The 25,067-nt window shown below is 39.4% G+C and overlaps 6 protein-coding genes and 1 non-coding gene across 11 annotated transcripts; 2 read left to right on the forward strand and 5 right to left on the reverse strand.

Moving 5' to 3' along the window:
- The first annotated feature begins 1,154 nt into the window (after positions 1-1,154).
- On the forward strand, positions 1,155-6,372 carry LOC133736100 (protein WEAK CHLOROPLAST MOVEMENT UNDER BLUE LIGHT 1-like). Of its 4 annotated transcripts, XM_062163533.1 has the most exons (4): positions 1,155-1,301; positions 1,431-1,479; positions 2,910-3,888; positions 4,155-6,372. In XM_062163533.1, the coding sequence occupies exons 3-4, from the start codon at positions 2,944-2,946 to the stop codon at positions 6,036-6,038; spliced, it is 2,829 nt and encodes a 942-aa protein (XP_062019517.1). In that variant the 5' UTR covers positions 1,155-1,301; positions 1,431-1,479; positions 2,910-2,943; the 3' UTR covers positions 6,039-6,372. The 4 variants fall into 4 exon arrangements, with proteins under 4 accessions (XP_062019517.1, XP_062019518.1, XP_062019520.1 ...); XM_062163534.1 differs by lacking the exons at positions 1,155-1,301; positions 1,431-1,479 and adding an exon at positions 1,499-1,644; XM_062163536.1 differs by lacking the exons at positions 1,155-1,301; positions 1,431-1,479 and adding an exon at positions 1,684-2,013.
- Positions 6,373-13,924: 7,552 nt separating this feature from the next.
- Positions 13,925-15,655, reverse strand: LOC133740343 (photosystem I chlorophyll a/b-binding protein 5, chloroplastic-like). The gene is made up of 6 exons (XM_062168283.1): positions 15,386-15,655; positions 15,146-15,278; positions 14,722-14,834; positions 14,490-14,594; positions 14,310-14,398; positions 13,925-14,224 (listed from the first exon to the last, which is right to left on the reverse strand). The coding sequence occupies exons 1-6, from the start codon at positions 15,598-15,600 to the stop codon at positions 14,082-14,084; spliced, it is 798 nt and encodes a 265-aa protein (XP_062024267.1). The 5' UTR covers positions 15,601-15,655; the 3' UTR covers positions 13,925-14,081.
- Positions 15,656-15,710: 55 nt separating this feature from the next.
- Positions 15,711-18,907, reverse strand: LOC133740340 (protein CYPRO4). The gene is made up of 2 exons (XM_062168281.1): positions 17,141-18,907; positions 15,711-16,280 (listed from the first exon to the last, which is right to left on the reverse strand). The coding sequence occupies exons 1-2, from the start codon at positions 18,761-18,763 to the stop codon at positions 15,999-16,001; spliced, it is 1,905 nt and encodes a 634-aa protein (XP_062024265.1). The 5' UTR covers positions 18,764-18,907; the 3' UTR covers positions 15,711-15,998.
- An 85-nt stretch (positions 18,908-18,992) lies between these two features.
- On the reverse strand, positions 18,993-21,671 carry LOC133740339 (pentatricopeptide repeat-containing protein At2g04860). Its single transcript, XM_062168280.1, has one exon. The coding sequence runs from the start codon at positions 21,108-21,110 to the stop codon at positions 18,993-18,995; it is 2,118 nt and encodes a 705-aa protein (XP_062024264.1). The 5' UTR covers positions 21,111-21,671.
- On the reverse strand, positions 21,517-21,589 carry TRNAK-CUU (transfer RNA lysine (anticodon CUU)). Its single transcript has one exon. It is a non-coding gene; the product is annotated as a tRNA-Lys (tRNA).
- Positions 21,672-21,814: 143 nt separating the features above from the next.
- On the reverse strand, positions 21,815-22,908 carry LOC133740345 (sterol carrier protein 2). Of its 2 annotated transcripts, none has more exons than XM_062168285.1 (4): positions 22,759-22,908; positions 22,407-22,581; positions 22,253-22,313; positions 21,815-22,173 (listed from the first exon to the last, which is right to left on the reverse strand). In XM_062168285.1, the coding sequence occupies exons 1-4, from the start codon at positions 22,836-22,838 to the stop codon at positions 21,989-21,991; spliced, it is 501 nt and encodes a 166-aa protein (XP_062024269.1). In that variant the 5' UTR covers positions 22,839-22,908; the 3' UTR covers positions 21,815-21,988. The 2 variants fall into 2 exon arrangements, with proteins under 2 accessions (XP_062024269.1, XP_062024270.1); XM_062168286.1 differs by having other exon boundaries at positions 22,742-22,867.
- LOC133740344 (thioredoxin-like 4, chloroplastic) lies at positions 22,895-24,957 on the forward strand. The gene is made up of 4 exons (XM_062168284.1): positions 22,895-23,033; positions 23,667-24,241; positions 24,344-24,397; positions 24,628-24,957. Exons 2-4 carry the CDS (start codon positions 23,792-23,794, stop codon positions 24,751-24,753), a joined length of 630 nt encoding a protein of 209 aa, XP_062024268.1. The 5' UTR covers positions 22,895-23,033; positions 23,667-23,791; the 3' UTR covers positions 24,754-24,957.
- The last annotated feature ends 110 nt before the right edge of the window (positions 24,958-25,067 follow it).

Genomic DNA, 25,067 nt, shown 5'->3' on the forward strand with positions numbered 1-25,067 from the left:
TGGACTTATTGGAGGGTTCCATTGACGTGCATCAAGTAGGAATTGAACCTACGAATTCGCCAATTATGAGTTTGGCGCTTTAACCATTCGACCTACGAATTTATTCTAACTATCAACGAATTCCGAGAATTTTAGGCGGAATGAGGATTGTAATAATACGAAATTCTGGAGTTCAAAATTGTTATATTGGTTTATAATTTATTAATTTAAATGTTTTTTTTATCAGATAAACAACTCAAATGCTACAACTAGTATTTCCTGAATCAAACTCACAACCTCCCTCTTACGAAGGGAAGACTATGTCACTAGACCAAATGATACTGGGTGATTTAACTGTTTTCAGTTTTAAAATTTCAATGTAATACTATAGAAGATAGATAAAAATTAAAGATAAAACACAATAATGAGACATCGGTTATTTAGGGGTGGTTTATAAGAAATGCATCACAAACACTAATTCTAAGGCTTTGAAAAAACTCGGTATAAATTTCTTTCTAGGTGACTAAAGTAAAAAAAAAAATTATAATTCGTAATGTGGGACTCATTGATGCATCTGTCTAATATTATAAAAATAATATATATATATATTTGTCCCTTCCGATTCACTAATAAGAACAACACTAACAAGACTTGAAACTTAATGTAGAAAAACTTGGTTTTGCTCATCTTCACTAAAAAAAAATTAACTTAGAGAAGTTGTTGAAAATACACTAAATCCACCTATTAAACTCATGTTTCTGTAATCCTACATTCCTACATGATTGATATATACTCCTTTTAAATAACCAACCCAAAATGAAAACATTTTTCTTTTGTTGCAAAACGCTTAGTGGCCATCCACAACTATAATAATAAAGCAACCTTCCAAACCCAATCATAAGTACCTTTTCTAAAGAAATATTAGACTATCTTATCTTCTCCTATTACTCTTGTTTTAGTTCCATTAAAATAAACCTAGACAGGACAGCTCCCAATAGTTTTTTTCCACATCAAAGAAAAAGTTTCTCCTTTTTTTTTCCCTCACTTTTCTTTCATCATTTTCCTTTTTCCTATTGCTTTAAATTCTTTTCATTCTAAATTTTCATGGCAAGCCGGACCAAAAAGGGCAGCTGAGCCGAGCCCTCCCTCTCCGATTCTGGTCAAAACCCGAAAAACCAGAGAACAGAGTAATCAACTTCACCAAAACCACAGCCTTTAAGAGCTCGCAGCGAATATTACCCAAAAAAAAAAAAAAAAAAAAAAAAAAGCGAAAAATTTGAGACTAGAAGAGAGATTGATCGAGTCAGTGTGAGGAGGAGAAGGTAGGCTCCACTCCTGTTTGTTTCTCATCTCATCTCCTATTCTTAGCTGCGATTTCTTAGCTGCTTACATATACAGAGTTTTCTAATTTTAATTTTCGTTTTTCGTTTTTTGTTCATGGCTATTTTCAGCAATCTTTAATCATCTTCGATTCCAATCCACTCGCTTCTAGCTATACAGGTATGTTCCTCCGCTCCTTTCTCTTTATTCTGGTTTCAGTTTTGGCTTAAAGTTACGATTTTGAGTTTCTGATTGGAGCTCTGAGTTTCTCAACCCTGGAATTTGAATCTGTTTCGCATTGGATTTTGAGTTCTGTGTAGAATTAATCGGTTGAGTTCAGTAAAGGTGTGCGCTTTTTGCTTATTATTAGTTATGGATTGGTTTTGTTTGATCTGTGGGTTGTTTGTGGTGGTTGTTTCTGTATGAAGGCATGCAGCTCTTTATGCCTTTTTCAAGTTTTGAGTTTGATCATTGAACTAAGAATTTCGGAAATTGAAAGTCAATGAACACAATAAGAAAAATTTCTCAGCCAATATGATGATAAATTCGAATATGGCGTATGGTTTTATTTTACTATGCGTGTCATATTTTTATTGCTTGCTTATATTTTTGACGCACTGTTTTTTTTTTTTGATTGAGTGCGGGAATTTCTTGAGTAAGCATCAACTTGATCATCAGCAAAAATTCGAAACTGGGGAAAAAGGAAAATTACATGTCAGTAAATTTATATGGAAGTAATAATTACTGAATTTTTGTAGAACATGATTTTATGTGCATATTTATATTACCATATTGCCTTCAGACCTTCAGATGAATATGAATGTAACTGGATAATTCAAATATTACTCTGATGTCATTTTGCTTTCTTCTTGTTTCCTTTTAATCTTGAGTACTTGAGTGTTTTATTATTGTCATTGTTTGGTTTTGGTAATATTGTTAAAAACTTGGGAGTCTGTTTGCGGTGGAAAATACTTTTCTTTGCGGAGTCCTTAAGTTTTGAGTTTAGAATGAAATGATCATTGAAATTTACAAACTGAGATCAGATCTCAGGGTAGACATCTTTGATTTCGAAAGGATATAGTTTTGTGGATGTTTCTAAAAAAGGAGCTAACATAGGATCATAAACATGATGTTTATGAACTGTTGTGTTGGTCAATATCAGCAAACCTGTAACTAGGGATTTTAACTACTTGGTTCATTTCATTCACACATTTGTTGATTAGGCTGCATGTTTCTATATTTGGATTTGAGAATTTGAATAGAAGTTATAGCTTATGATACACAATTATAGTTTAGTCTTGCTAATATATATCCGTATTTACCTCTTCCTTATTTCTATATTAAATTGCTTGTAGATCAAGCATGTGAATGTCAACTCTGGTAACATGTTTGGGAGATCCTGGACGCTTAGTATTGTTAATGATAGAAATAAATTATGGTATAGGTTCCTGTATAGCCAAAAGCTCTGATTATGTTTGCTTTTATGCAGTAATGAAACTGAAGATCTCAGGATCGGTTGAGTTTCATATGATCTTTCATTTACTTTAATCTCCTTTTTTTTTTTTCTTTTTTCTTTTTTTTCCTGATCCAGTTTCATTATTGGATTGTAGATACGCTTGTGTCACTCCTTTCCACTTTCTTGGAATGGAGGATGTCAAAGTTGCAGAAAAAATGCTTCCTCCAGAATCCTCTTCATCCAACCACCATGATGATCACTCTGGTAGGGATGCTCCTACAAACCCAGAAAAGCATGACAGAGTTGAAAGTGATAGTCATTTGTTAAAGAACGAGAATTCTAAACCAGAGGCTGCACAAAGTGCTTCTGATGTTCCATCTCTGGCACAAAATCAACTACATCCAACAGATAATCCGTCTTCTACCTCATTAACAATAGAAAATGGTAAATTACCAACTGCAGAACAGACTTCAAAGATCCCATCTCTAGAGCAAAACCAGCCTCTGCCAACAGATACCACAGCCTCACAGTCGACAGTTACTGTTACTCAGGAAACTCTGAAGAAAGATTCTGGTCCTAAAGATGTCGATCCATTATTACAACAAAACCAGCCTCTTCCAACAGATACCACAACCTCACAGTCGACAGTTACAGTTACTCAGGAAACTCTGAAGAAAGATTCTGGTCCTAAAGATGTTGACCCATTATTACAACAAAATCAACATCTTCCAACAGATACTCCAGCCTCAACCTCAACTATTGCAGCTGACAAAACGGAGACAAATATACTGAATACTGTCGCAGATTCTGTTCCTAAGAATGTTGACCTTGTAGTGCCATCCACCGTGCGTTCTCTGCCCAATATAAAGACCTCCAGAACTGCAATTACTAAATCTGAGGCCACCTCTTCTCCTAACAGTGCTAAGCTGGCTTATGTGAACAATGCAGTATTATCACCCAATGTAAAGTATGCTAGCTTGTCTGCGAGAAAAGCAGGAGTCAGTGATTCTCCTAATAGTGCTAAGAGCAGAGGCCTTATTGATACAACTTCTCCTTTCGAATCAGTTAAAGAAGCTGTTTCCAAATTTGGAGGAATTGTTGATTGGAAAGCCCATAGAATCCAAACTGTGGAGGTACATTTGCTTTGCCTTTTCTTTTGTTAGCCAGTCTCTATAACACATCTCTCGAGTCCTTTTTGTTTTTCCTAGTTATGACCTTTTTTTTTTTTTAGGTGTGTGTGTGTGTGTGAGAGAGAGAGAGACCCCAGTTTTCAGAATCCATAACTGAGTAGTAATATGAGTTTTGGGAAAAAAACTTGATTTTAGTGTCACACTTTACTTGTCAGAAAGTGTACCTATGTTTGGCAAAGTAACATGTAAATTCTCTGTTGGCTGCGCAGAGACGCAAACTTGTGGAGCAAGAACTGGAGAAAGCACAGGAGGAGATTCCGGAGTATCAGAGACGATCCGAGATTGCTGAAGATGAGAAAACAAAAGTATTGAAGGAGCTGGACAGCACGAAGAGACTTGTAGAAGAATTGAAGCTTAACCTGGAAAGAGCACAAACAGAAGAGAGTCAGGCAAAACAAGACTCGGAACTTGCCAAACTAAGGGTGGAAGAGATGGAGCAAGGTATTGCTGATGAGGCCAGTGTTGCAGCCAAGGCACAGCTTGAGGTTGCCAAGGCGAGGCATACAGCTGCAGTGACAGAGCTAAAATCTGTTAAAGAGGAGCTGGAAGCACTGCACAAGGAATATGCTTCTTTAGTGACTGAGAAAGACTTGGCTATCAAAAATGCCGAAGAGGCCATTGCTGCATCCAAGGAAGTTGAGAAAACAGTTGAAGACCTAACTATTGAACTGATTGCCACAAAGGAGTCATTGGAGTCTGCACATGCTGCCCATTTGGAAGCAGAGGAACAAAGGATTGGAGCAGTCATGGCCAAGGAACAAGATTCTCATCATTGGGAAAAGGAGATAAAGCAGGCAGAGGAGGAGCTTCAGAGACTTAACCAGCAAATTCTGTCAGCTAAGGATCTTAAATCCAAACTGGACACAGCCTCGGCCTTGCTTCTTGATTTAAAAGCTGAATTAGCTGCTTATATGGAATCAAGATTCAAGGAGGACAGTGATGGAGGACAATCGAAAGATGAGCAAGAAACACCGGAGAGGAAAACTCATACTGATATACAAGCAGCAGTTGCTTCAGCAAAGAAGGAGCTGGAGGAAGTGAAGCTCAACATAGAGAAAGCAATTGCTGAAGTAAATTGCTTAAAGGTGGCTGCCTCGGCATTGAATTCTGAACTTGAAAGTGAGAAATCAGCTCGTGCCACCATTAGGCAAAGAGAAGGAATGGCATCAGTGGCTGTGGCATCTCTAGAAGCTGAACTGGACAGGACTAGGTCAGAAATAGCTGTAGTTCAGATGAAGGAGAAAGATGCCAGAGAGAAGATGGTGGAGCTACCCAAAGAGTTGCAACAATCAGCACAACAGGCTGACCAGGCAAAGGTACTAGCCAAAATGGCTGCTGAAGATCTGCGTAAGGCAAAAGAAGAAGCAGATCAAGCAAAGGCTGGAGCAAGTACTATGGAGAGTAGATTATTAGCAGCACAAAAGGAAATAGAGGCTGCAAGGGCTTCTGAAAGGTTAGCGTTAGCAGCAATCAAAGCATTGCAGGAGAGTGAGCAAGCCCGATCCACCCCCGCTGATGCTGATTCACCGCCTGGAGTAACACTCTCTATAGGGGAGTATTATGAGCTCAGCAAACGTGCCCATGAGGCAGAGGAGCAGGCAAACACGAGAGTTGCTGCTGCAAGTTCCAAAATTGAGGCAGCCAAGGAGTCTGAGCTGAGAAGCTCGGAGAAGTTGGAAGAAGTGAGTAGGGAAATGGCTTCGAGAAAAGAAGCACTCAGGATGGCAATGGAGAAGGCTGAGAAGGCCAAGGAAGGGAAATTGGGTGTTGAACAGGAGCTGAGAAAGTGGAGAGCCGAACACGAGCAACGACGAAAGCTTGGTGAACCTGGTCAGGCAGCCGTAAACCCCACTAGAAGCCCAAGGGGTAGTTTTGAGGGAGTGAAAGATTCTAAGGGCTTTGACCAGGCACCTGTCTCTGCAGTAGGTGACCCTTATGGTTCAAGCCCCAACCATGCATCAGGAAATGTCACTGGAAGTGAGCCATCCCCCCAAGAAGTAAAGGGTGGAAAGAAGAAGAAGAAGTCATTTTTCCCACGGATTTTTATGTTTTTGGCCAGAAGAAAGCATGCGAAAAATCAAGCTGCACGTTGAAATCAATGCATATCTTTGTTGTTGTGAGTTTACATCTTTTCTCAGGGCGATTTCCAGAGTGACTGTAAATGCGGGATTTGATCTGACAGATTATTACTTCACTGTACATGTCGACATTGGTATATTATTTTTTGTATGATAAGTTGATTGGACGATAATTTTGCTCATTATAAGGATTGTATGGCTGGTTGGTTTTTGGGGGCAATAAGGTCGTTGGTGCTTAGCTAGAGATAATAAGAGTGATTCTGTGATGTGTAGGCTTGGAATGTAAAGTCAGCTCAATTGCTGTTTGCTGTAATGAAAATTATATGGGTCCGAGTTTTTTCTTCGAGTATCAACGGAGTGCCACATTTATAACTGTGAGACTTTAACAGTTTCCACCTCCATGCAAGTTGAGGCTAATGTTGGACATGTTAAGTTGAGAGTTGCAAGCGAGGCCAACGATGATGGGGTTGGCATAGAAGCAACACTGGCAGTACCCATGATGTACAAGGCTCTCGGTGTTCATGTCTAGTGAGGGGCGTTCATGTCTAGTGAGGTTAACGGTAGGCAAGGTCAATGATTATAATAATGGGCATGTCAACTAGGCTAACAATGGGCATGCTCATGAGTCATGCCTATACAAATGAGACTAGGGGGAACATGTCTGGTAAGGTTAACAGTTGACATGCTCATTCAAGCGAGGCTAAGCAATAAGCACACCGAAAGATATCATATGCTTTTTCAAACTCCGTGAGAATTAACTTGGAAACTTTCTCCTAAAAAAATAAAATTGTCCTAGATCATTCAATTCTATTCATTTATGTTTTTACCTGAGAAAGCAAATAAAGCTGTGCATTTATAAGACAAAAAAATGAATAATACTAGGTGAACCACTTTTTGGAATTCCACATGCATCCCACCTTATGTGGCAGTTGATGTGACATAGAAGTACAGAACCCAACTTATTATGTGACAATGTCACATCAATTGCCACATAAGTTAAGATGCAGGTGAATCTAAAAATGTGGTTTACCTAACATTACTAAAAAAGAAGTTATGAAATTGATTTTTGTAGTGTTCAAAGTCTTGATAAACTTGTATCAAATAAACTTTGATTTGGCATACATAAACCCATCTCTTCAAAATTTAGCAAACATAATAAAAACAACGCCCTCTCCTAGAGAGAAAAAGGAACGCATTGTAGGTTGTCATAGCCTTCGTCCTCTGTCCGGCGGCGCGTCTCGGTGACGCTGTCATCAGACGGGCTTGTTTTCAGAGGCCTATTTTGGCTGCTTGGCTTCGGGTTAAGGTTTCAAATCCTGGCTTTTTTCAAGATGGTGGCAAGGAGGGTGGCGAGATATTATTAGAGCAAGTTCACCCGTTGGGTCACCAGGTCACCCACTATTCACTGTTGTTTAGTGTTAATTTCACCATATGGGTCACGAGCACAGTGTATTTCGTACCCTGGGTCACCCTGTACAGTGTTCTGGGTCACCATGGTGACCTGCACAGTGTATTTTGTGCCCTGGATCACGGGCACAGTGTATTTCGTGACCAAGAGAATGAAAATATACACTAAAAAGCAGTGAATAGTAGGTGACCCGGTGACCCAACGGGTGAACTTGCTCTTACAACTTAGCTGGTTGGGAATTTGGGTTGATTCTGGGTCGTTGCAGCGGAACGATAGGGTCGACTGGGATGGGATTTCCGTCAAGACTGGATCGGAATGGCATGCGGTGGTGGGTGGTGCTATCCCCAGCCTCCTCTCTGGATATGCGATCGTGGGATTGTGGAAGGGAGAAAAGGATTGGTGATGCTCGAGACCATTGGGCGACAGGTGCTAGGAATCCAAATCGGAGAGGATCGAATCTGGGATCATTGTGGTCTGGGGAGGGGTGGCACTAATGGGGTGGGGGTATGGCTATGGTGGCACGCCTGAAAGAGCAGTACTGCGGCGGTGGGAGGTGTGCAGAGGCAATTGTGGGCCTGACTCATGGGCCGCATATCTCTCCTTGCAATCTTGACTATTGTTTGGGCTTGGACCAAATCTTTGGGCCCTTGTTTGCTTGTCTTTTATTTGCAGAATTTAATTTAGGGAGTATATCACAAATGGTCACTGAAACTATTACATGTTCGACACTTTAGTCACTCAATTTTTTGAAATATCACTTTAGTCACTTAACTTACACATCATTTATGACTTTAGTCACTACCGTTAGATTTACTGTTATAAATCCTTAATTTGAGGGAAAATTTGTCTAATCACTATATAAAAAAAAATCTAAATTATTGGTGGTCTTTGAGCTTTTTCAAAAAGAAGAAAATCCATGGCTGATTATGATTAATTTCCCACTCTCCCATTTGAATCTCAGAATCTCAATTTGCTTATCAATGAACCATGCTAACTAGGCTGCATCACCAATTTCACAAGCCCTAAAACTCCATCTCCTACCCTAACATCTCCGACCTCGGGTCCATCCAAATCGACGATGGCCAGCCCCAGTTGATCAAACCCCAGCAACCATCCTCATCCTCAGGCCTCCTCAACCAGATGCCCCACCTCTCCGACCCCAAAGTCATTGCCGCCATGACCCGCGCTGTCACACCCTAACCTGGAAATCTGCAAATTTTTTTTTTTTTTTTTTGTGAGTAAGGATGTGAATAACTTTTAATTGTCAAAGATAAGAAACACTTTGGCAAATAAAAACTATATTGAAAAAAATGAGAATCAGAGGTGACTTGGATGTTGAACTCTTTATTACAAAAGTAAGTTCTTACAAGAGAAACAAAAGCAAGCTTAGGAAATAAGCTTTATTGTACACAGATAAACCAAAACAGCAAACTAAAAATTTATTTCCCCTTCTCCTACTTTCAGATTTCCAGAAATTAAATTCTAACCCTCAAGAGCATGATCTGCACAATATCATAAAAGGGGTGAGCTTAAAGATCAGTAGAGCAAACCTCATACATATAATTAGTGATGGTGCAAGATAGAAAATAACTCCTTATACTCCAGTTGTTAGTAATCTTGTACTAATCTTGGTCACCAGTGTCTTCTTGCCAAACATTAGATCGTTTTATCAATAATAATTGAAGGGGCTTCTCTCCCCAAGTGTATATACCATTGGCTGACATTGCTAGTCCCTTACGAGTATTAGACTCAACTACACAACCATTTTCACTCTTTCTTCAAGCTAGGATCAGATAAAACAACATGATGATGAACTAAGCATATATGTTACACAACATAAACATTCTGATCAGCAGCAAATGTCACTCAAAATCATATGAATAGACCTATATAATCAAACTTGAGGTTCCCCAAAACTTCCCCTACCTTAAACCTGATTTAGTAAAGCTGAGACTTTGTTTCCAGACCTCTAAAGACTTGTCTCCGGACCCTGCTATTTCCAGATTCTCTAAATTGTTTTTCTGCTCTCTTTTCTAACTTGTGTTTCTTATTGCAGGTAAAGGCCTCTTTTATACTAGAAGATGTAATCATGAGAACCTATATGTAGACTAGCCACCTCCTGTTTAGCTCAGTCAGTTAGATAAACACTGGGAGTAGCTTACTACCAGCTCCTGCTTAGAAAAATCATCTGAAGATTATCTCAAACTGCCAGCTCCTGCTTTGAGCTTGTTGCCCAAGTTTTAAGCTGCTCTAAGAGCAGCCACTTGCTGCACACAAGTAACTTTATGTTTGCAGACTCTTAATTGTGGTTAGAAGTGTGTAAACATGTGTTTTCAACAAGCTACTAGGTGACACAGCCAGGGGCGGAGCCAGAAACATAGGGTTACTGGAGCACAAAAATAAAATAATAATAATAAAATCTTGAAAAATAATAAGAAATTTGTGATTGAGTTGAGAGTCGATACATGTTGCAACTATGCTTTTCTATTTTAAGAGATTTTCTAAATCACTAAAAAGTAACACCGAGTGACAAAGCTAGAACTTCATCCTAGGTAAGGACCTTTAGAAATTGAGAAGAAAAAATTTAGAACTCAAATTATATATAAGAATTTTTAATGAAAATTCCGATTAAAAAAATTTGATAGAAATATTATAATCTAGTAGTAAGATTAATTTAAGATAAGAATATTGTTAAAATTATGTCTAGCAAGCCACATGAAAAAAATAGTAATAGAAAAAATAAGTAATAGTAATAATAATTAGTGCTGCAAGCTAGAATTAAACATTGGAAAAAATCTAAATAAAAAATCTGCAGTTAACCTAATTGGAACCCAGGACCTGTAATGTAGCTATAGCAAGGCAGACCACTGCACTATCCCAACCATCTGTCCTACTTGGTCACTTAATTATATATAACTATCCGAAAGTTTACTGGGGCACGGGACCCAGTGTGCCCCAATGTGGCTCCGCCACTGGACACAGCAGTTAAATAAAACAAAATAACCTTCCAGGTTTTTTTTTTTTCTTCTTCTAATATGTTTCTGTGCATGCATTGCAGGTTTCAATAGAACTTCCAGCTAAAGAAACCCAAGAAGAAGAAGAAGTACAAAGAGCTAAATATTTGCTGGAAATTTTGATACTTTTGCAAAAAGTAATGGAAGCAAGTCAAGGAAGCTATAAGTACAAAACATAAATAAGAAATTGATGTATTGTGACATTTGGAAACATGTATTAATGTAAATATAGTACTTGTAGCTATCTATGTAACCTTATTGAAACCGAGCACAATCTGTGCTATCTCTTTTTTTTTCTTTTTTTTTTTCATTCTTTGACAATGAATGTAAACAGGTTAATGTTTGCTTTTCTTTGTAAGAAACACTTGTGTTCTACTCTAGTATTTTGTCAATAAAAGCTAGTTAGTTTTTGACAAAAACTAAAGTCAGCAGAGATCAAGCAATGAACCCATACACAAAGCTAGACCTCTATATTTGACCCTTCTTTTACTAAAACAAATAAGTATCTAGCTATAACATAATTTAGTAGTGGTAAACTAGACTTTTATTAACTTAAGCCAAATCAAGTCTTCACACGCGCCGTCTCCGCCGTCGCCCAGACCCGCTCCGTCCTCAACGCCCTCGGCGACCGTCCCGACCACGAGGCCGTCGACACCGCCACGGCCAAGCTCGACCACATCGAGCCCACTCTCTCTAAGAAGCTCAAGGACCTCGTTCTCTTCCCCCGCCCCTCCGACGTCGACCGCTTCCAGTGGCAGGCCCACCTCGCCGAGCTCGAGCAGGAGTTCCGCGACTCCGCCGAGAAAGAGAAGCGAGACTGCAAGGCCATTCTCCAGCTCGAGGAGCTCCACGCCTCCTGCGAGAAGCTTCTCAAGGACACCGAAGACAGGCTCAACAAGAATTATCGCTCCGCCGAGGCCGAATCGGATCTGATAATTTGATTTAATGATCATGAAAGGGTTTCTGAAAATTTTGTCTATGGCTCCATGCGCAGATCAAAGAGACAGGGAAGGGAAAGAAACAAATAAAAAGCAGAAAAAGAAAAGGAGACAACAAAAAAAAGTTTAATTTTTGAGTAATTTGACTAAAATATCCTTCAGATAATGTATTATTTATGAGATTTTAACGAATAAAATAAACAGAAATAAACCAATGACTAAAGTGATAGACGATATCTAACTTGAGTGACTAAAGTGATATTTTCAAAAGTTGAGTGACCAAAGTGTCGAATGGGTCATAGTTCAGTGACCATTTGTGATATTCTTCCTTTAATTTATTTATGCTTTTGAGTAGTTAATGGCCTTATGCCGTTAATAAGTGGCTACCATTATTTGGTAGGACGAGGTAGACTTTGTCCCGGTCTATGCACCTTGAGTGCCGTGTCTAGCCTAGGACTACAGCGAGCTCCTGTTGTGAAATTTTAATTAAAACTCGCAAGCGCACGAATCGTCGTTAGTATAGTGTGCAAGTACGAGGTCGTTCCAACTGAGGATTGATAATCAATTTAAATCCTAACCTAATTAGTCCAAACACAAAAACACATAAACAATCAAACTAAAGAAGATATTGATTTTTAAGGTTTTCAACTAAACAAATAATGTGAAAATTAAATAAAGAAAGAAAGAAAGAAACAAATAATGATAAAACCTAGGGTTTCGGAATCAACCACTAACAATCCTATTTATGTTTCAATGCAATTAACAGATTCTTTTGTTTCTTTTGATGACAATTCCCGTATCTAAGTCCAGGTACGGCACTTAAACCATAGTTTTCCTTAAGTGTATGATTCTCTCCAGGTACGGCAGAGGTCGTATATCCTAACATGCAGTTTATCCAGGTACGGCATAAATTTAACACATAAGACTCATTACGTTCTAGAAAACAAGAGAATCATGCAAACCATTACTTCAGGTACGACAATAATGTAATTCACAACTCTTAATCACAAGAAGCTAATTTGAATTATATTGCAGGTACGCCTCAAATTCATCTTCTAATTACTAGATGCAAAGCCCTAAGGTGATCAATCAAAGAACTTAAACATAAAGCATCAATTCAAATAGTGACTAAGAATTCATCATAAAGAAACTATAAATCCATCAATATATCATCAAAGTACATAAACATGCATGCTAAGGCATCATCTTAACCCTAGAAAAGGGTTAGCAAAATATAACTAAATAAAACATAGAAAGAACATAAAAAGAATGGAAAGGGGAAATAAAGGGAAGATGGATGAGTCGTCTCTGCTCCTTAGGCGTCTACATTGTGCTCCCGAGACTCCTTTTTTCATGTAAATTCGTGCTCCCTTATATAGGGAAAATTTCTGCTCATCTTTGGCTTCATGTTTCCTTGTTAGACTTGGGTTTAGATTCCTTTCTTCATTTGGAATGGGAAAACCTTGAAATATCTCTTGTAGAAGTAGGAATAAGTTCCTCATTGAATCTTCATCTGAATTAACTTCCTTGAAACATTAGATTGACGATCTTATGCAGCGAAACTTGAGTTCTCCACGAATGGTTGTAAATTCCCGAGCAGATTTCCAGTCCGACCTATCTTCACTCAAATAATCATAACTTTCTCCAGAAGTATCGAAATCAAGATCCGTAAAATTCTACAGAAAGTAGACATCCGTAGCTTTCCAATGATATAAGGTTCATTGTCTGATTCGATCTGAGTAACTCCCAGTAATTCGAGGAAGTTGGATGTTCTGCACAGACAGATTCCCAGTCTCAGATTGCACATTGCCTTTCAATCCTACTTAGCTCATTTTGGCTTCTTTTCTTGTTTCTATGGAACAAACCTACAAAAACGCTAAACTAACGTAAATAAATAATAAATAAAGAGAACTAAACAAAAATATGAAGATTAAGAGGCATAGAAATATAAGATAATATGAGCACATCAGCTTCTTGCCTCATCAAATGGTCGCAGCCTCCTAGTGGTAGGAAGTGTCATTGAATTTTTCTTTCGGAGGCAACATAGTGGGAAAGTTGGTTTTAGTGTTTTATGGCTCCGCATGATCATTATCTTTCCGGTATGTGCCAAAATTGTAAAGCAAATGGAGTAGTCAGTCGTGCACTATTTACTAATTGGTGCGTGTTACAATACACAAGATTAGTTAGAGACTCCTGATATTATTTCAAGATACTCTCTTAAGACTTATTGTCATTTTTTTTTATTTTTTGAGAAATGATTTATTGTCATATGAGGTTTAGGAACTATGTCCCCCCCTTATATTGAATATATTCTATGGTTTCATTAATGGTTATGGCTTAAGGGCAGCCGTTTTGGCCCTACCTCAAAAAAAAAAAAAAAACTTTTGATTTGGATATGTGAGATGCCATAAATGGAAACCAATTAATTTTCGACTTCCAAAAAGAAAAAATCACAAGAGTAATGTGAAACACGTTTTACCAACGTTCTCTTCATTGTCAAAAATCAAAAGTAATTCTCTAAATTTGATTTATTAAACCGTTTTTATTTACGACCGATCGTTGATCAAAATTCCTTATATTTTTATTTACTGAACATCTTTTACCGTTATTTCACACGTGATATTTCACAAGCATAAAATTGAAGAAGTTTACATTTCATCAGTTTACATGTGATGCAAAGACCAACTTCAGTTTACATTTAAGAGCCAGAGTTAGCTAGGGTCTGAACAATGGTCCTGTGCCATGGGTCCGAGAGGTGTAACAGAAGATTATCGACGGGTCCTGCATGAGTAACAGAAGCTTGTACAAACATGCCGAGCATGGCTACCATGGCAAGCCGTCCTGTAACAAGAACAATTTAGAACAAAAGTGATAAAATGAAAAATATTATTTGTCTTCAGAATACAGAAAATACAGCACATCTAACCATTCTTAATCTCTTTAAGCTTCCACTCATGAGCATTCTTGATATCTTTTGCCAGACCAAGAGGATTTAGCAATGGACCACCAGGATACCTGTTAATCATCAACATGTTCTTGTAAAGATGTACATATTACCAACTTCAAAATGGAGATGGAAACATTGTTTTCAGTCAAGGTAGATTACCCGGGTTCTAAACCTTCTAATGCAGCTTCCAGTCCGAAGAAGGATCCATCTTTCGCTTGAGATCCAGGAGTCTTGAAATCCATGTATCTTTTAGTTTCAACAAATCTAAGCATAGCAGGAAAGGTGAACACGAAAATTAAACAAACTATATGCAAACTCAATAAACTATTTTCTTCAATTATAACCAGCAAATCATCAAGGGATCAATGGTTAATAATGGGAAAGAATTTACCCCATCAAAAGGAACTGCACAATGATCAAAGTCTCTGTATTGGCGAACCCAAATTTAACTGCCCCTGCGTTGTACCAAACTGGTATACTGAGAACTCCTGTTACACGCAGTAACTGCAACAAAGTATTAAGAAGATCACCAGCATTGCAAGAAAATGGCCTTCATTGATCGAAATGAAGAAAAAGAGTGCAGCTTATTTTTATTTTACTGAGTGAAATGCAATGCGTGGACCCTTTATTAATATTTGCTTTAAACTACTTGTGCTATGTATCAAATTCATATATTGCATAAGGCCTCAACAGTTTAATCTACAATATGTGGTTGGTATTAACGAAAGCCCTGAAGTCAGAAATAAACAGAAAGCCATTTGGATTTTACAAGGCCAAAAGAATGCAAACTAAATTAATGGTTTGGATTTACTGACATCTGTTAGGAGAATTCCTGCAACTCCAAGCATTGCAAAGCGACAATGAACCAGCTCTGCCTGCACATACCACCTCAAGCTTTCCGGATCCTCTCCAAGCCCAAGTGGGTCAAACCCGAAATCCCCAGCCAAGCTATTGAAAAGAAGAAATAACCCCTCCACAGGCAGAGAGTGAACCTCTATCAAAACTTGAGAGTATGAACAATGATACCGATACGACCAGTTTCTCGAGGGACTCACCTTCCATCCAGATATGCCGGGGGGTCGAGCCCAGGAAGCCAAGTAGGGCGCACCTGAGCTCGAACCGTGTGTTGGGCAAAACCTCGAGCATTTCCTGGTTTAGCAAGCAAGGATGTGCTTGTGTTACCAAATGAATGCTTCGGTAAATTGTTATGCGAAGCAAAGCATAAAGAAGATGGCTGCACAAGGAAAGCTCTTCCTGCTGCAACTACCATTTCTCTCCCTTTATCTTTCTATCAACAGCTCCTTTCAAATTACAACAGGTCCACAAATTTCACCTATATATAATCACTTAGAAAACAGGGTCCACTTTGGAAAACGAAAGAAAGAGAAATGTCCTGATCTTGATGCAATAATCCGACGGCTCCAAAGGAAGAGTACCATTCTACTATGAAAGCTAGAGATTTCATAGAGAAGCAAATTAGTACATTATAGTTTCCACTCAAGTCCCCTACCAATTAGACATCATTCCATACTGAAATTACCTAAACAACATATTGCCTAATCGAACATGTGAAAAATACAATTCAGAAGTCCTAAAACAAAAGCATTAGAAACTTCATCAATCAAGCTAAGAAAGCTCAGAGTAGATGAAGGATAATGTCTCTGAACGTCATCGCCTACTGGATATGCTGAAGGAGCTGACTTTCAATGGCGTTGCAATCACAAGTGGGGCTTCAGGTGAGTCGGTGACTGCAAATTTGTCGTGCATGAAGCGACTATCAACAATGGAATCATCCTTCAGGACTATCTTATAGCAATAACAACTCTTCAAGCCCTCCTGATTTAGGTAGCACTCATGTGACCCGTCCTTCACCTGTTGGAAATTCCAAATCACACTAAACTTTCCAACAGTTGCAACCAAATGGCGCTCCTGCTTCCCATTCTCTGTGACCTGAACAATACGTAAAACAAAGATAATTATATGTTGTACCAATCAACTCACAAAACTACAACTAAATGTTATCTGAGTTCATAGAAGATGTGTTGTGTATATAGATTGTATAACAAAGACACAAATAAACAATGTTTAGAAGATTCAAGCTCACTTTTGAAAAAGTAAAAGAAATGCTCAAGCTACTTAACTAGACACTATGCAAGGATAGTGCTCCAATAACTAGTCCTGATATTTAACAAAACACACATGCAGAAATCCATCAAACTAAAAGCTATGAAATAAGAAATGTTGGATGCTGCTGTTCTCAATTGTTCCAAAAGCCATAATAAGCATATATATTCTTGAAATTTATCTGAAACCATTTTTATGTGAAACCTCCTGTATGGAGATTTATTAAATTACCAGAAGAGTAATCAGTGCTCAAGTTCCAAAAACAACTACGAAGAGGGAAAATTGCCACACCACATACTACCTGTAGAATCTGTTAAGTAAAACCAGTCCCACTGTCCTCAAGTAATTCATTATTGAATGCATATGGTATATCAAAAATTATGCCAAGGTTCGCATCTCAACTCGATAGTGCATACACCTCTAAATTCTAATTATGGGAAAAAGAAAGGGGAAACACAGTCCAAATATTCTGACACCCTAGACTCCTAGATACATACATGCAGTTTCTCTTCCTGCAACTTAATACTAAAGAATGCCGCTAAATAATGCACATTAAGCTATTAAACCAATGGAAGTTAAGTAAGTTTCAGCACCACAAAGAAAAAAAAATGAAGCAACCAATGATTAAAACTCCACAAAGTAATGCCAAAATAATAACTCTAATAGGCTGAAGATCATAGACTTACCCATGAAAACTGGGCATTACGAAACTTGTTATTAGTGCCTGCCAAGTGAGAATCCAGAGGATTCAGCTTCAACAACCTTGGAGCGGAGATCCTATTCCCCATACGCCCAGCAAAGCCTGTCTTTGTCTTCCCATCCTTATCAGTAAACATGGTACAGATGAGGATCAAATAGGTGTCAGTTGTTCCCAGGATCCACTTTCCATCGTACGTAACATCCACATGCGTAATAGGAGAACCAAGGCCAGGAAAAGCTGTTTTGGCTTGCCTCATAGAATTGATTGAATACAACCGGATCTTCCCATCAAGAGACCCCACAACAATTGAGCCATCACCAGTACTAGCAAAGCACTGAAAGTTAGTTCCTCTGGAGAACTGATGCCCTTGGTTCCAATTGAGAATAGGAGTATTAGCACTTGCAAGATCCTGAACCATCCCTTTCCTATCACGCATATCCCAACGGCAAAGCCTGTTATCATCCAGTCCCAAGAATGTGGACCCTGAAGGATCCAACTGTGCTCCCTTGCTGTCATTTGCAATATCCTTCATTGTAATATCAGTCCCATCCTTTTCGAACTTCCACTCAGTCACAACCTTTCCAGTTTCAATGTCAAACTGATGAAGTCCTGTTGTATGAGGCATGCCCTCATTCATTGGACTCATGAGCAGCATATTGGTTTCAGCCTTCATCAGCAGAGCCTTCCTAGGCGTGGAGCGTGCCAAATTTGAGCCACCTCTATAACTCCCATCATCAAAATTGACATAAACACCTTTCCCCTGTATTCCATGACTGTAATTCTTAACAACCTGAATGCCAGAGTCTCCCACCAAGAAACTATTGTCCAATGCACCCAATGCCAAGCTCTGTATACCTCCATGTGCCGCTTCCTCAAACTCCTCCCTCAAGTCCTGATTCGCTCTCACCGGGGTTGCAGAGCCCGGGCTTCTCAGTAAACTCTCCTCAGCATCCTCCCAAACAGAATCATCCGCTGCTTCTGGCTTTGCCCACCCAATAAAATCCTTCCCATACACCTTAACCCTGTTCTGCTCCGTTGCCTCATATCCATAAGTGTTCTCAAACATACAATCAGTATACTTAGCAACGAAAACCCTATAATCCTCCACACTAAAGAACTTCATAGCCCAGACTCCCCGGGCCACAAAATCAACCCGACGCTCCCTCCCAAACGTCTTCATTTGCATCTCAGCCGAAACTTTAACCCTAATCTTCGAACCCACCCTCAAAATCCACCACGAATCTTCCCTCTCCTCCTCAACATCTTCCTCATCATCATCCACTTCCATTCTACAGGTCTTACAAAAAGAGTAAGAGGTGAGTTTTTCAGAGGTTACCCATTTCGCTTTGGGGGTGTTCCCTCCAACATGAACATACAGCTTCACCGCATTTTTCAGATTTGGGGCCTGCGACGTCGACGCGTACTTGAGCTTCAAAGCCTTGAGCTTGGCCTCCACGTCATCCACCGACGCCGGCGTTCTGGGTCCGCGCTCCGCCGATCTCTGAATCTTTTCCTCGGCGTCCTGGAAGTTCTCTTCCCCTTCGCTTTGTTGCTCTTCTTCGTCTGAGTCTATAAGCTCAAGATCTTCGCGGCTGTGAGCCCCACCCATCTTCCACGATCAAGAAAAACTAGGGTTTGAGAATCTCAGAGAGATGGCTCTATTGGGGAACACCAAAAAGATTCAAATTTTGAAATGGGAGCGCTTTTTCGGTTTTGAAATTTTAGGGTTTATGAGAGTGACCTAGAGCTAGAGGTTAATTAGGTACGAGATCCCACTAGTACACTGGTTTGACTTCTTCAACGGTACATTTCTATATGGGCTTTACTGTGTAAGCCCATCATATGGCCTGCTCACTTGCCTCAATAACACTAATTCCTGAACATCCATCACCTCCGGTCTCTCTCATCATCTCCCTCACTCTTGCTACATCTTCCCACCTGCCTTTAACTGCGTAAAGATTCGACATCAACACGAGGAAGCCGGCATTTTTACTGTCCAAGAAGAACAACTTTTTGGCTGTGTATTCCCCAAGATTCACGTCTTGATGGATGCAACAAGCATTGAGCAAAGCTCCCCAAACTGCGAAATCAGGGTCTATTTCCATGTCCCGAATAACCATCAATGCCTCGTCCAACAAACCGGCACGACCAAAGAGATTGACCATGCAAGCACAGTGTTGCAAGCTTGGCATCAGGTTGAACCTTTCCTTCATCACTTGGAAATATGTTCTTCCTTCCTGAACAAGACCTCCGTGTGTACAAGCAGCAAATACTCCTAAAAAAGTGATTTTATCAGGCTTCAGTCCTTGTTCTTGCATTTCGGAGAAGCAAACAAGTGCTTTATTTTCTAACCCGTATAAGCTATAACCTGAGATCATTGAGTTCCATGTTGCCAAGCATGGCTCTTTTATACTCTTGAACACCCTTTCAGCACGGTCTATTCTTCCACACTTGGTGTACATGTCTATAAGAGCAGTTCCAACAAAATCTTCTCCTTCGAAGTTGTTTCTTAGTACATAAGTATGAAGTCCCTCCCCAAATTTCAAGTACTCAATTTGGCAACACCCAGATAGTAAACTAGAGATAGAAATGGAATCTGGACTATGTCCAGACATTTTCATCTGAGAAAACAACTCCAGCGCATCACTTGACCTACCAGCTTGAACACAGCCTGATATCAAAGAATTCCAAGTAATCAATGGTTTTTCACGCATATTAGAGAATAACGAAAACGCATCCACTATCTTGTCAAACCTTGAGTACATGCTTATCAACCCATTTACAACCAAAGAATCAGCGGTCAACCCCGTCTTCAATCCGTAACCATGGAAAGCAAGTCCAAGGCCAAAGTCAGCAGGATGCTTTATCCCATGGAGGATGCTAACCATAGCCACTGCATCTAGTTTCATGTCTAACTGCTGCAAGTGAGCAAAACACTCCATCACCTGGCCGAGGTTACCTTTCTCAGCATAACTTGAAATAAGTGCTGTTAGGGAAACCAAACTCTTCTGAGGCAATGATTTGTAAAGCAGTTCTCCGGATTCTGTGTTGCCGCGTGTTGCATATTCACAAATCAGCGAAGTAATCACAGAAGCATTATTTACAAGACCAGTCTTAATGGCATGACAATGAGCAGACTCTGGACCGGCATTTGCTGACAGAAGGCTTACCACGGTCACCAGATTGGCTTGCACATTCTCCTCTCGCATACGTTTAAACACAAGCATTGCCTCGTCAAAGCAACCATTTTGGCCATAAGCACCGATCATAGTATTCCAAGAAACCACACTCTTGTCACCAATCTCTTCAAACAAGACTTCTGCCGCTTCCAAATCTGCGCATTTACCATACATCGAAGTAAGAGCATTCTTCACTTGCGAATCCGAATCAAGGCCAGCCTTAATTCCAAACCCATGAACAGATTTCCCCTGAAAAGCCAACTCATGCCTGCCACAAGACGGTACCAAACTAACCAAAGTCGTATGACGAGGACGAAACCCCTCTCTACACATTTGAACAAAGAGTTCCAAGGCTTCGAAATGACGACCGTTTCTGGAAACCCCACAAATCAGTGCATTCCAAGAGACATCATCTCTCTCAGGCATATCATCGAACAGCTTCTGAGCATTTCTCACACGCCCCAATTTCATGTACAGATCAAGAAGAGCTGTACCCACATATACGAATCGGTCAACACCCGATTTTATCAAGTGGGTATGAATCTGGTTCGCTTCTATTTCAGCATTAGCTGAATTTAAATATGAGGAAGAAGATGTGCAAGCTTTTAGGAGCAAAGAGGAAGTGAGATCATTGGGTTTCACATTGTACTCGTACAACTGACGAAAAAGCAGTAAAGCTTGTTTTGGATTTTTGGTTTGAATGTGAGAATTTAGAAGAGAGTGGAAGTAGACAAGGCCAGGCTTTGTAGAGAGACCAATAGAACAGGCCCAGTTCATATTCTGCCGTTTGGCGCGATTGGTGCCTGTGAAATTCAATTCTTTTTCTCCGTGTGGTACTTGTACGAAAAGAAAAATAAATAAATAAATCAATAATTTTAAGTTAACTGTGAAATTTACTGTCTTAAAATAATGTGAAATTCACCGTCTCACACAAAATCACATAATTTCAATAATGTTTCTACAGTACAAAAAAAATAAAAGATTTGTCTAGTCGGTTTTTTAACAACCCACCTACATAACAATGTAGTAGTAATCTTGTATGTATATATATATATATATGCGTTGTTTTAACTCCAATCTTACTAGCAATGACAGATTGGTCAGACATTCCTAAAGATATTGTTATCTTTATTGATTAAAGAACCCAAAAATGAAAAAAGAGATAGAGAGAAAAAAAAGAAAGCGCCCACCGTGGGGCTCGAACCCACGACCACAAGGTTAAGAGCCTTGCGCTCTACCAACTGAGCTAGACGGGCTTATTGCTCAAATGAATGGTCTATCAAACCTGGATCACAAAAATGAATCAAACAGGAAGAAAAGAAAAGGGCTGTGGATTAGGCATAGACATAGAGTCCTCCAGGTCTCCACCACGACCTACTTGTCATCCTTATCGAAACCACCAACAAAAACATTGAACTTTACATTCATCCTATTCCATTCACATGTTGATTAGCAATAAGCAACACAAACAGCTAACTGAATAAACATAACAAGAGGCAGTAGACAGATTTAATATGCAACTGAAAAGCAAATACAGATTCTAAGCCATCAACATGAGGCAGCTTATTGAGACAGTATGTTGCTTTCCTCAAATGGATTTCTACCTAAAATTCGTCTTCAAGTATTTCAGAAACTTATTGGAGCCAAGTAGTGAGTCACATCTTGGAAGGCTTGGGGAATATGTCAGGTGTGAATTTGGTGGCCGCGCTCAAGCTGCCCTTAATCTTCATGGCGCCCCTCATGAAAGCAATCTGCGGATTCATCTTCCCCAGCGCAATCTTCACGAAATCCTCGTCCTTGAACGAAAATATCGCATCCGCCTTTCCTCCTTCATACGCCCCTGCAAATTTCAGTCTCTAATTTCATTACAAACCCAACACCAAAACAAACAAAATCCGCAAATTTGGAAACCTCCTAACCTTTCTTGACCTCCCCTTTCTTAAAATCAATGGTATAAATCACCTCATCGAACCCAATTTTCTGCGATCAAAAAATTCCGAATCAGATTTTTTTTTTTTTTTTTTTTTTTTTTAAATCAAAAAAGGGACGTGCGGTGGAAAAGGCCTTAATTACCTTGGGTGCGATGTTGATCTGATAAACGAAACCGATCTTCTCGACGATGGCTTTTCCGGCGTCGGTGTTGAGGTGCTGCTTCATCAGCTCCAGCAAAGCCTCCGACATGAGCTCGTCGTTGCTCCCCATTCTTCTTCCTTGTGTGCTCTGTTTTTCTTCGCCGACAAGATGGGAACTGCGCAATTACGTCGTTTTATTATCGTTTCAAACTTTCAATTCGTACCGTGGTTTATCAGATTGGTTGGTTGGTTCACTTGGTTGGTTGGGGGATATAAATAATGGGAGAACTTTAATTGCGTTATATAATATAATATATAAATCAAGCGCGAACTAACCACGCCGTGCAGATTACCAGAGTTTGAGATGACGACGGATCAGGCACGCCTTCCAACAACGCCCATTTTTCTTTTCTGGGTTCTTGTCTGACGTCATGAATGGCAATGGGATTTAACAGAACGTAGTTGGGCTCGGCCCATGAAACGTAATTGGGCTCGGTCCATGGTGGATGCAATGAATGATTGAGCAACAGAAGAGGAGTCAGATATGGTGGGTGGTGTCGTGTCCTCTTGTCATTCGTAGCAATTTCAGAATTTGAGATATGGCACAGTGGGTTCTCAACTTCCGGAGGTAAGCTAAGTTCTAATCACCCCTTTTAATTTTTATCTCTGTCAGCGTTTTTTCCGAGTATAGTTCATGTAATAGGTTTCTCTCTAAATTTGGAGTTTGCCATCGTTAATTTTCAGTTTTTAGGTATTACTCTGAAAACTAATCACATTGAGGCTTCAGTTGGAAGTTCAGCTGCTAATAGAATAGTCCATGTTGAGTTAGTCATGCTGATATATGATAATGGAGTAACATAATTCCAACAAACCCAGAAAAAGAAATAATATTTTGAATCACCAGAAAGTTTGAGACTTTGAGCTAGGCATTATGTCTAGTTTGGTTTCTAGGCAATTGTTTTTCCTTGCTCATTGGTATCAAAGTATATGTGAATTCCAGTAAAGTATTAGCTAAATTATGATCCTTTTGGACTTTTAGTTGGCTGCATTAGCTAGTTGTTGCTTCTTGGAGATTACAGAAGTATCGTCCCTGATTTGTAGATGAGAGTGTTGCATTTATCTGTGAGAAATATTTCCAAACTATTTGAACAACCTTTTAGAATCAGAAAGCGGGGCAAACTTTGGGTTCTGCTTGAATTTCGTCTAATTTGGTAACAACAGGCCCTAATGTTTCTGTTTTTGCTTTTGCACACTCGACCAGTGGTAGATGACAGAAAGTAAAGACACAGGAGATCAATAGCTCATCCGGCAAAGCATTGTCCAGAATCTAAAAGGAGATCGATTATCTGTGATAATCGTTGTTTTGGAGGTTTGCCATTTGCTCTCATGTATAGACAGAATGTTCTTTATAGCAAGGCCGAGGCCTCATTCAATTTTGGATCAAAACCAATCATAAAAAGTCGATATGAAATTCCCATCTCATTTCCTGAGAGAACACATGTTAGATTATGCCCTAGCATCAGAATTACAGGTTGGGAAGTTTCAATGTTTAGCCATGGATTTCGTGCTATAAAGAAGATCAGAGTGGCTGATGAAAATCAAGGAGAATTGTCTGATGAAGATGATGATCTCTGTCCAGTTGAATGTGTTAGAGAATTTTATACTGATGAGGAGTTCTTCAAAATTCTTGATACGGCCAAAAAAAGCAATTCTTTAGTTGTTGTAGATTTTTATCGTACTTCGTGTGGAAGCTGCAAGTACATAGAGCAAGGGTTTTCAAAGTTATGCAAGAGGGCTGGTGAAGGAGAAGCTGAAGTAATCTTCTTGAAGCACAATGTATGGCATGGACATAGTTATATCTTATTTTATTTCCATCCGAAGTCGTTGAACTTTCTTTTAGCAGCTCAATACATAATTCTAAAAGGGTATATGATGCAGGTAATTGATGAGTATGATGAACAATCCGAGGTTGCAGACCGGCTTAGAATTAAGGTAACTTCCTCTGGTAATAACTCTCCTTAATCCTATATCCTGGAGAGCAATGATGTTGTAGAAGACCTCTGTTGAGGACACTTGATTATCACTTGCACACCAAGCATTTCTTTACGGTCTACATGTATGGTTTTTCTGCATCAGTTGATATACTGGTCAACTCTGTATCTGTCTTTCTATTCCATACTGCTTGAATTGCTCTAAATTTAAGATGAAATGAAATGATGCAGACGGTGCCCCTCTTCCACTTCTATAAAGACGGTGTTCTCTTGGAAGCATTCCCAACCAGGGACAAGGAGAGGATCACTGCGGCAATTCGTAAATACACATCTCCTGAAACATCTGAATTGATTTGAGCTAATAAGGTTTTGCCTACAGAATTGAATCAGTAAATTTATAGTGATCCCTAGACATATATGTGATGATGATTGATGAGTTCCTTTGGACCAATTTGTAATAGTTCTTTGTGCAATCTGTATGATATAATTGATGAGGCTGGTTGTAATACTGCAAACATTATGTTCTCACATATAAGCAAAGAAAGCTTCCTTTTCAGTACATTTGCGCTCTCCGATAAATGCTATTACAGATATAGTTTCCCATTTTCTGCTTGTAAGTTTGATATATGTTCTTGTCGAGGTCAGTTTGGTGCAAATGCAGGTTGCAGACG

This window comes from Rosa rugosa, chromosome 3 (genome assembly GCF_958449725.1).
Source record: "Rosa rugosa chromosome 3, drRosRugo1.1, whole genome shotgun sequence".
NCBI lineage: Eukaryota > Viridiplantae > Streptophyta > Magnoliopsida > Rosales > Rosaceae > Rosa > Rosa rugosa.